The following is an 11,312-nucleotide window of genomic DNA, read 5'->3' as shown; positions in this document are numbered from 1 at the left end:
AAATATCTTGTGCTTGTTCATTTTTAGTTAAAAAAAAAAACGAAAAAGGTGATGATATAATGTAAAACAAAACATGCCTTTAATAATCATCTAGAAATTAATAAAGTATCCGCAGTTTCATTAAAATAATAAAAATAATTTATTAAAATAAGAGATCTTAAGGTTTCTAAGTTTCGCGAGTGTTATTTTGTACAATTACTCCCAATTGATGAAGATAAAAATGGATCTGAGATTAAAAAAAATAGAGTACAATTTGAATTTAATTACATAAAAATGTCACAAGTGACACACTCTAAATATGACAACCTTTAGTGATTACGACAGCTGATGCAGCTGAAAATATACTGTTGAACAACTGTAAACTTATTATAATTGTATATTTCAAACTATAATACAAAGCATTTGTGAGACTAAAATATTACAATTACAGTCGTTGCTGCGGTTGTTTGTCATCGGAGGTCGTTTCGGAAGGCTGCGTTTCCGGCGCTTTGTTCTTCTTATCACCGTCCTCGGCCGATTCCCCCTTTTGCACGTTCCATTCCTTCAAACCTTCCGGTAATGTAGTATCTTCCTCGAAGGAGCCCGTGCCTTCGACAAATTCTTCGTAGGTGGATTTCTCACGGAAGGGTCGAGGTCCAAGTAACTCGATCATATCGTCCCTACTTAGAACCTCTTGCTTCAACAATCGCTCAGCGATCTAAAATTAAGCGAAATTATTTCGAATTTTATTCTCATCATTTAAAGGCGTTTAAATAAGCGATAAAATCAAAGCATTACTACCTTGATTACATCTTCTTTATGTTCGGTCAGGAGAGCTAGTGTTCGTTTATGTGCCTTTTCGATCAAATCTCGAACCTCATTATCGATAAGTTGCGCGGTGTGTTCCGAGTAAGGCTTGTCAAAGACCATGTCTCCTGCATTCGGCATTTCAAAACTGACGTTCCCAATCTTCTCGTTCATACCGTATTGCGTAATTTGTGCATATGCAACTTTTGTAATCTTAAAAAAATAACGGGAAACAATTCAATAAAAAAGAAATATATATATATATATATATATATATATATATATATATAAAATATTCGATATGTATATATGTATATATATATCTATATATATACATATCGAAATATAAGACAGCAAAAATATTGTGGTGCTAAATTGCTCAGTGCTAAAGAAGTCGCTTGTCAAATAAAAGATCTGAGTTTGATTCTTAGAACTGCCATCACACATATGCAACACCATTATCTTATTGCTTTTACAGTTTAATCGTGACAATACCTTCTGTAAGTCATCTTGAGCGCCTGTAGTTATGCGGCGGAAAAAGATTTCTTCCGACGCTCGTCCACCGATCATCATGCACATACGATCGAACAATTGTTCCTGTGTGTAAAGGTACAGCTCACGTGGCAAGTACTGAGCGTATCCTAATCCTTTACCGCGTGGAATAATAGATACCTAAGGGAGATAATACAAGCTTGACTACTACCAAAAAATTATATCGTCTATCACGAAAAGATATCACGTAGATAAGATATGGTAACCTTTAGAAGTGGATCTGCATGCTCTAAGAACCAACCGGCTATCGCGTGACCAGCTTCATGGTACGCAACCGTCTTCTTCTCTTCTGGTTGTAATACTTTGGTCTTCTTCTCTAGGCCAGCAACTACTCTCTCAATAGCTTGCTCAAAGTTTTTAAGTTGAATGTTATCATACAAGTCTCTTGCCGCAATCAGAGCTGCTTCATTGCAAACGTTCGCAATATCGGCTCCTAAGAAATTTCGTATATGATGTTATGATAGATTTCATCTGATATTTGCTTTTATATTTTTTCAAAAATGTTCAATTACCTGTAAATCCAGGAGTTAAGGAAGCCATTTTTCTTGCTAATTCAGCCTTATCTAATTTCGTTTTCAAAGGAGCTAAATGCACTTTGAAAATGGACGCTCGTCCTTTGATATCCGGAGCAGGAACAAATATTTGTCTGTCGAATCTTCCAGGTCTTAATAATGCTTTGTCTAAAATATCTATTCTATTAGTCGCCGCTAATACAACCACATTAGTCGTCGTATTGAATCCTTAAAGAAAATTAAATAAAAATGTTAGAAATGACCTGACACTCTTCGGTATTTTCGTATTTAAAACTACGGTACCATCCATTTCTACCAAGAGCTGATTTAATGTATTTTCTTGCTCAGAATGTCCCCCAAAGTTTCGACCTCCTCTCTTTCGACCAACCGCATCGATTTCATCGATAAATAATATACACGGTGCATGTTTTCGCGCCATAGAAAACATATCGCGCACTCTAGAAGGACCGACACCCACAAACATCTCCAAGAATTCCGAACCTGATACTGTAATAAAAGGTACATTTGCTTCACCAGCTGTAGCTTTAGCTAACAAAGTTTTGCCGGTGCCAGGGGGCCCTAAAAAAAGAAAACCCAACATGTATCATGTATGACATTTTAAATTCGATGACATTTTTTGAAATAAAATTGTATTAAAAAGTGCATTTCACTATCCATTAAATATTACAACTTTACATATAACATAATAAACTTTAATTACCTGTTAACATAGCTCCCTTTGGGATCTTGGCTCCAAGATCTATATATTGTTGCGGGTTCTTTAGGAAATTTACAAACTCCATGATTTCAATTTTAGCTTCTTCACATCCGGCTACATCTCTAGTATCGAGCAATATAAGATTTACTAATCAAGTTGCATATGTGTTAAATATATAGATATGTGTTTAACGAAATATATCTATTACTTGAATCGTACGCCAATATCTTTCGAATTTATTAGTTTTGCAGTCGATTCCATTACTTGACCGAAAAGTCCACCTCTTTTACCTCCTTTACCAGACATTGCTTCCGCAGATCTTCGTATTAAGAAGATAAGGAATCCTGAAATATATTTTAATGGTAGTCATTATATACACATACACATACATAAAAATAATAAAGAACTGCTTTGATATTATAACAATTTACAAAATTAATGATTATAAATAATGATAACAAATAATAATTATAAATTAATTGCTTACCCCACATAATGATCTGCGGTAAATATGACAGAATATTTGAACCTTCCATTTCATTTTTGTAGACCACAGGAATATAATTCTCAGGTCCCATGTTTAATTCTAGTTGTGCATTTTCTAAATTCCTTTCAAAAGTATCGGTACTTCCAATATTAAACCATAGTGCATCCTACAAGAAATATTAATAAGATAACATAAGTTCCAGCATGAAATTCAGAAGTAAACTCTATCGCTAATCTTGTAATTAAGAAGAACTTACAGAACCATCAACGGTATATCCAGGTAAGAGCTTTACACGCACCCATTTCTTATTTATTACTTCTAACTTTTCGACAAGACCTTTATTTAGGTAACTGAAAAACAAAGATATAACTTATATAATTATGTACGATTATAAACGTCAATTATTTCTGATTTGTAGAGATATAATATACAAAGATTATAAGATAAGATAAAAGATAAAAAATAAGATAAAAGATTAATATATTTAAAATATAAATAAAATAAATATGTCAAAGTTACTTAAAATTAATATTTTAAACCGTCAAAATATTATTGATTCTACAATGTATGTTACGGTACAAGGAATTCAGTCAAATTAACGCGATAAAAAGCTCAATATTTTAAAAATAATTACTTTTGCAAGGTTATAAAGGACTTCTTAGTCGCTTTTATCAGGTTATTTGGTTTGCTAATTACATCTTAACTTATAACTTTGAAACAATCTGTGTACTGCCTTGCTATCTCATATTAATGCTATAAATATTAACATATAATTAATGGGAATAAAATTTACTCACTTATATATAAATTCTCTCCATGTAATCTCTTTCAGATTCATGTCCTGAGCAAGTAGCAATCCAATCAGACCACTTACTCCAAGAGCAGCCAAAATCATATACATTTTTTCCTTATCACCACCTTCAAATGGTTTACCACCTCGGGAGCTGTTTCCAAAGGTTTTGAATGGCCACTGGAAATTCACCTTGGGACCAGACGACGACGTGGAGGTAGATGAAGTTGAAGATGGAGGGGGTTCTTTCGTACCAGCCTTTTTACTTGTTTCTCCCATCTTTTCGGCGGCACTTTTACCATTTTTACCATTTTTACCGTCACCTGTAACGCAAGTTCTTCAGAAGTTCTATACAATTTGATATAAGAATAACAGGAGAACAGATGAAAATTTTAAAAAGATAAACCTGGTTTGAAGAACTTTTCGAATCCTTTAGGTGGCTCTTTACAAAATAATCTCCACTTCTGCTGTACTTGCTCAATACTTGCAGATAGTGTCGTACTATTTTTCAGTAGCAATAAGTGACGTCTCAGCTGGAAGGATACGTCTTAGCTTAATCTTATTGTTCTAATGACAGAAGCAATGCAAAAAATGACAAGAATTATGTCGCTTTATCCTTTATATTTCAATCACATGGTTTCTTCGCAAAAGTTGCAAGTAATCATCACCAAAGTTGATGCAATCACATGTTTGTATTATAACATGTTTGTCAACTCTCGCAAATGTATGTGAAAGACAGGTACACGAAGTGGGTCCTTTTTCAAAAAATATGATATACATTTAAAAAACGAATTATAACTGCGACGAGATGTCCAAAGTACCGGTTGCGAGAGATTGCACAACGGAACGTCTCGTGACTCGTGACACCCGGACAGCACTCGGTTAATGACTATTGCGTAACCGCGCACGGTTATTGATCGTCACGATGACGCTCGCCGTGTTATTTTCCATGCGAGAACGTCGATCGTCCCGGCGCGACGCGTTATATCACGAGTACGCAGGAGGCGGAGGAGAGGTTATGGTACCTGAAACGTGTCGAAATAACCTTTCTGAGCGGATTGCAGGACTAGCCTCTCCAGCCTGTTGGCCGAGAAGAGCAATTGGTGCGCCATGCTTGGTGCGGTCGTCGTGCCTGTCAGGAGATCCGAGGTTTCCGTTTACTTATTATTTTTTCTCTCGCTGAATCTCGGGGCGCGACGCACTACCGGCCGCGGGCGACCATTTTATTCATTGCCGATGAGGCAGTAGTGGTAGGAAGCGACGGCGGCACACATTGGCTCTTGGTTCCGGGTTTTTCGTTTATCCCCGATGCTGTCGTCAATCGTTATCGATGGCCGGTCGCCTCCGATCGACCCCCCTCAACCCGCGTCGCCCGCGAAGATCCGTGCCACAGTATATATCCGATGGGCCTAAATCAGATGTAAACGCAAACGTAGACGCAATCGCCAATCGCTAGTGTGATACGAGCATAAAGGTGCTTTTTCATGGGCGTCAGTTGACGCCGATATTCTGACGCGCAATGAAGAAGCGTCAATGTGTCAATTGACCATGCGTCAATTTTTGGAACTCGCGTCGAGAAATTGATACACATAACCTGCAGTGTTATTATTTATTGCAGTAGTTTTCGAAAAAATGTGTTCGCCGTCAATGAAATATTATGAGTGGATGGTAGAATGTGCAAATGTTATAAATTCAAGAAATTCAGAAATTCAAAAAAGACGTATAGCAGCAGCATTTGCCGTGATAGCTGCAATTGAAGAAAATAAAAGGAGGAAATATAAAAAAAAGAAATACTGGGTTGCAGAGATTTTTGAGAATCGTGCAGTGCATGGATTTTACCACGCGATATTTCCTATTTTGCGTTTAGAAAGTTCGCGATTTTTAACGAACCGACATGACACTTTGACGCTAGAAGTTGGAAAATCTGAACTTCTTCAGCGTCGACGCAGAAACAACATGACGTCACAAAATCGTCTTGACGCGCGTCAACTGACGCCCATGAAATCGCACCTTAAGGGCCCGGACACACACTTTTTCATACAGAAAAGTAGCAGTTTCATTGGCCGAAACTCGGACACAGTTCTTGCATCGTGGACACAAGGCTTAAGGGTCGACAGGAGTAACACTACCGACCTCTGTCGGGTTGCTTAGGGCCAATTTCATCAACCACAGTTAGCTTAACCGACGGTTAAAGTTAGCAGGATTGACCAATAGAAAGCAGGGTGGATTCATTTCTATTGGTCAATCCTGCTAACTTTAACCGTCGGTTAAGCTAACTGTGGTTGGTGAAATTGGCCCTTAGCTGCGAGTCCGTATTTTATTTAGTATAAATTTTTTAAAAGCCAAAATGGAAACCGGCTCTGTACCAGCTTGCGGCTGATCTTACTGATTAAAACGAGCATAAGTGAAATGAGATTCGTTAATTAATTTGGCTAGGGACAAACCGTTCCTAAGCAGCTTTGCAGCTCTAAGCAAGCCTGCAAAGCTGCTTAGGAACGGCTTGTCCCAAATTTTAGCCAAATTAATTAACAAATCTCATTAAACTTATGCTCGTTTTAATCAGTAAGATCAGCCGCAAGCTGGTACAGAGCCGGATTTTCCATTTTGGCTCTTAAAAAATTTATAATAAATAAAATACGGACTCGCAGCTAAGCAACCCGACAGAGGTCGGTAGTGTTACTCCTGTCGACCCTTAAGAAATTACCCAATCACAGTCGATTATTCTCTTTAAATTTGATCATAATTGGTCAATTTCTTACGAGTTACGACCACGGTCTTACATACAGGTCTGGAAACTCCTGTGTTTTTAAGTGGTGGGGGGTGTCACCGTTAGTGAGGCACGTAGACCCCAGTATTGGAGCAAACCTATCGGACGGACGGGAAACTGAGCCGACCGTGACCATGTTCAAATGGTGGTGATCGTGTGTCAAAATTCGAAATCAGTGAAAATCTTTGAAACTTGTATGAGTGAAAGTTAACATAAATTGTAAATACAATGCCAAAAGCGTGCATTGTGCCGAATTGCTGGAAGAAATTTAAGGACAATACAGAAAAATGTTCCGTTTTTAAAGTGCCTCAGGACGAAGAATTGCGTAAAAAATGGGAATCTGCAATTCCCGGCATTGCAGTATTGAAATCGTCGCAACATGTGTGTGAGCGTCATTTTGAGCCAACGTGCATCGTGTGAAAATTAGAGAAGCGTGGTCCAGATGGAAAAATTCTCATTGATGTAAGTGTGAATTATTTAAACAGTTTTGTCGATTGCATTTTCGCATTTGCATAAGGTTATGTATTAATTATATAGAATTATATACAATTATATAAAATTATATATCAAAGGTATTATATATATCAATGTACAAAGGTATATAATATATATATATACAATTATACATACATACATATATACATATGTACATACATACATATTATATATGTATATATATAATATGTATGTATGTATGTATGTATATATGTATATATATCTATATGCACACGCACACGCACACGCATAAACAAGGATAGAATAACGCCAATAGCGCTTTGAACATGCATCGAAACGCGGCCTAATTTGATTGGCTCACCCCTAAGTTCGCCATTTTGCCTCACTATCTGAGTCACTCCCCACCCTACAAGTTTCCAGACCTGTATGTAAGGCTGAGTTTCCACTGAGCGCGTCACGCGTCGCGTCATCCAATCAAAACATCCCATTTCGATTCCGTCACAAGAATGTAATGAAATGGGATGTTTGGATTGGTTAACTTGTGACGACGCGACGCGTGACGCGCTCAGTGGAAACTCAGCCTTAGGCGTCGTCACAAGTTAACCAATCCAAACATCCCATTTCATTACATTCTTGTGACGGAATCGAAATGGGATGTTTTGATTGGATGACGCGACGCGTGACGCGCTCAGTGGAAACTCAGCCTTACGACGCTACGATACAACCAATTGTAGAACCGGCCATTATGAAATCGATGAAAAGTGAAATAAATTATTGAAATTTACTGAATGAATATATATTTCAAAATAAATAACAATTTTTCTTATTAAATGTAATGTAATAAGTGTGAAATATAAGGAAAGTTAAATTATACTATTAACAGAGAGCTCTGGTAGTAACAAAATTTCTTTTATATTAGATATCATAAAATTTACTGAATTTAATTGAAAAAACTGAATTTTTACTAAAATATTGATGGAATAACAATAAAAAAATGGGATCAGTTGAGAGAATTTCAGTAAAATTTTATTATATTTTCAGTAAAATATTTCCATCAAGGTGGCAGTGAATATCGGAACTCGGAAGTCGGAAGTCTCGGAACGTAGTCGTTGATTCACGTTCCACGTTGATTGTTGTTAACCGTTGTTGGATTACTGTTGGATTGAATTATGTATGTTGTAGCTCAAAGACACATTCCTTTAAATCATTAAATGCAGTGTTAAATCACGCCAAAGTTTTTATCAAGTTACGATATGAATTCAAGTACAGTTTCAAAGGTAAGTTCAATAGGTTATAGCTGCAGGGAGAATTTTCGAGTGTTCTCGGGTGAGAATGGTTATAGCTGCAACAATGGAGTAGGTTATGTTACTGTAATTGTGTAATCCGGAAGGACAATTTACCTTATTATCTTAGAAAAAGAATTGTTATTTTTACGGCGATTATATATATATATATATTTTTTTTTTTTCAGCCTTCAGTTGCACCATCCGTGCAGGAATTTAGTATTCGAGTACCAAAGTTAGTATTTGTTATTTAATACTGTGTTTCTTCTTCATTTACATTTTACATCATTGTAATGGCCAGTCTACAATGAGTCGTTAGTCGTTAGTCAGATGTCGGAAGAAATAGTTATAAGCGTATCGTAAGGCAATCGGAGGCCTGTAATCGGTGATCGTAAAGGCCATTGCACGTAACAAAGTTTTAGTTATAATCGTAAGGCCGTAAGAAAATAGACCAATCACAGTCGATTATTCTCCTTGAGCTCGAAGAATAATCGAATGTGATTGGTCTATTTTCTTACGGCCTTACGATTATGACTAAAACTTTGTTACGTGCAATGGCCTTAAGAGATGGCATTTGGCCAATCGCTTATGTGTGTGATTGCCGATTACAGACTTCCGATCGCCTTATGACACGTTTATGACTTTTTCCGACTCTCTTCTGACATCTGACTAACGACTAACGACTCATTGTAGACTAGCCATAACACAAAAGTCAATTTACGGATTCTTTTAGAAATAGCAAGAAGAAACACAATGTCATGAGATTCAATGCAACATTGAATGTAGACTTTTCAAAGTGGACCCAGGTGAAAATGGAACGAGAGAACAATATGAAAGAATACAAGGGTATAGAAGAAGAAATGCCAAAGTTCGGTGCTGGGTCCGAATTTGGACGTGATGCCAGAGAGGAAGCCAGGAGAAAGAAGTATGGCATTACCAGTAGGAAGTATAAACCGGAGGATCAGCCATGGATTTTGAAATCTGGTGGAAAAACTGGAAAGAAGTTCAAAGGCATTCGCGAGGGAGGAGTCAGTGAAAATGCTGCATATTACGTCTTCACGCATGCTGCCGATGGTGCCATAGAGGCCTTTCCTTTGCACGAATGGTAGGGATTTTGTATTGTTGATTGTTCATCGATAAATACTCAAAAGTCAAACTTTCACGTATAGGTATAACTTTCAGCCGATCCAGAGGTACAAGGCTCTCAGTGCTGAGGAAGCAGAGCAGGAATTCAGTCGTAGAAATAAGGTAATGAATTATTTTTCGCTGATGTTACGCAAGAGATTGAGGAATGACGAGGACGGTGGAGACGAGGAGGAATTGGTGGAAGGTGGTAAAGGCAAGAGACCGGGTAAGAAAGAGAAAGAATTGAAAATATCAGAGATGGACGAATGGATGGACAGCGACGATGATGAGTCAGACAGCGATGAAGATGAGAATAAGAAAGCCTCTGAGGATGAGGATGATGGAAAAAAGAAAAAGAAAGATAAAGGTAATAAACAAAATTATCTGTAATTATATACATATTTATTTTCGCATAATGAAAGTATGTATTAATCATGTATTATAGACAGATACAATATATGGTTTAATTAAATTTCACAGCTCAACTGCAAAAGAAAAAGAAGAAGAAAAATGTCTCAGACGATGAAGCGTTCGAGGAGAGCGACGACGGCGATGAAGAAGGAAGGGAATGTGATTATATTTCCGATTCCTCTGATTCTGAATCGGATGACCAGCAGAAGTCTGTTGCAGAAGAGGATGCGTTGAGAAAATTGCTCGCGTCTGACGAAGACGAAGACGATGAGGAACAAACAGATAAGAAGGACGGTGAAGAAGATAAGGATGAAGACGATGAAGGAAAGGAAAAGGATGATAAAGTAATGTAACATATTGTCATGACATTTATTGATAAACACACATACAATACACATACGTTATTCTTTAAACGATAAATTATTCCATCGCATTTATCATTATTATCATTGTTGTGTGTTTGCTAACTACTTTGTCCTACATTTCTAATGTACTTTGTCACAGGACAAAGACAAGCTTGGTAAAGAAATGGACAAGAGGAAAGACAAAAAGAAGAAGAAGAAAGCCAAGAAAAAGGATCAGAAGAAGTCAGCGTCAGGAAAGGATTCCTCTAGCGATTTCTCCAGCGACTCAGAATCAGATTCGGATACAGCGCTAAAAGAGAAAGATAACAAGAAACCTAACAGTGCACATAGCTCGAGATGTTCCACGCCAACACCTGCAGCGTCCGGTGTCTCGGATTCTCTTAAGAGAAAGCAATCTGGATCTCCAGACTTGTCGCAAGCGAAAAAATTAAAACTCGATAACTTCAATCTAGTTCCAGTAACGTCGTATATACCGGGAGCAAAGTATGTTTCTGTCTTTGTATCTGCACAGACATGATATAAACGTGCAATAATAATTATAATATTTATTACGATGATTATAATAATTATATTTTATATCTTTCAGCGAATCGGGAATTACGGAGGAAGCAGTGAGGCGGTATTTAGTACGTAAGCCGATGACAACGACCGAGTTGCTGCAGAAATTCAAATCCAAGAAGACCGGTCTCACATCCGAGCAACTTGTCAACATTATGACTCAAATACTGAAAAAGATAAATCCTACCAAGCAGACCATCAAGAACAAAATGTATCTATCAATCAAAACGCAATCCAACTGATTTCAGTACGCATACGAGGCATTGAATTTACGATTGTTATGAGATTGTTATGAGAACACATGTACAGTGTTTGCTCAGTTGCACAATGCCGTTCTCTGTAATAACTCCATGGAGAGATACCTGTACATTAAAATCCTACGAAACTGCACCAGAATCTTTCTAATTCAATTCCATGATCTCTTCAAATACGGTGATTAAGGCATACTATTGAAAACACTAGCGTCATACGCTTGACAAGTCTATTGTTTACGATTAGACAT

At 37.2% G+C, this 11,312-nt stretch overlaps 2 protein-coding genes across 2 annotated transcripts; one reads left to right on the top strand and one right to left on the bottom strand.

Moving 5' to 3' along the window:
* Window positions 1-360: 360 nt before the first annotated feature.
* Window positions 361-5,268, bottom strand: Afg3l2 (AFG3 like matrix AAA peptidase subunit 2). The gene is made up of 13 exons (XM_071775411.1): window positions 4,871-5,268; window positions 4,252-4,378; window positions 3,853-4,168; window positions 3,312-3,405; window positions 3,056-3,221; window positions 2,777-2,912; window positions 2,572-2,690; window positions 2,154-2,429; window positions 1,851-2,078; window positions 1,545-1,771; window positions 1,282-1,458; window positions 781-999; window positions 361-697 (listed from the first exon to the last, which is right to left on the bottom strand). Exons 1-13 carry the CDS (start codon window positions 4,955-4,957, stop codon window positions 425-427), a joined length of 2,445 nt encoding a protein of 814 aa, XP_071631512.1. The 5' UTR covers window positions 4,958-5,268; the 3' UTR covers window positions 361-424.
* A 2,879-nt stretch (window positions 5,269-8,147) lies between these two features.
* On the top strand, window positions 8,148-11,200 carry Tfiifalpha (transcription factor IIFalpha). Its single transcript, XM_071775415.1, has 7 exons — window positions 8,148-8,345; window positions 8,540-8,586; window positions 9,085-9,456; window positions 9,521-9,843; window positions 9,957-10,231; window positions 10,392-10,735; window positions 10,839-11,200. Exons 1-7 carry the CDS (start codon window positions 8,322-8,324, stop codon window positions 11,050-11,052), a joined length of 1,599 nt encoding a protein of 532 aa, XP_071631516.1. The 5' UTR covers window positions 8,148-8,321; the 3' UTR covers window positions 11,053-11,200.
* Window positions 11,201-11,312: the final 112 nt, after the last annotated feature.

This window comes from Temnothorax longispinosus, chromosome 4 (genome assembly GCF_030848805.1).
Source record: "Temnothorax longispinosus isolate EJ_2023e chromosome 4, Tlon_JGU_v1, whole genome shotgun sequence".
Lineage (NCBI taxonomy): Eukaryota > Metazoa > Arthropoda > Insecta > Hymenoptera > Formicidae > Temnothorax > Temnothorax longispinosus.
The sequence above is the reverse complement of the archived record's forward strand: the minus strand, read 5'-3'. Positions and strand labels throughout refer to the sequence as shown.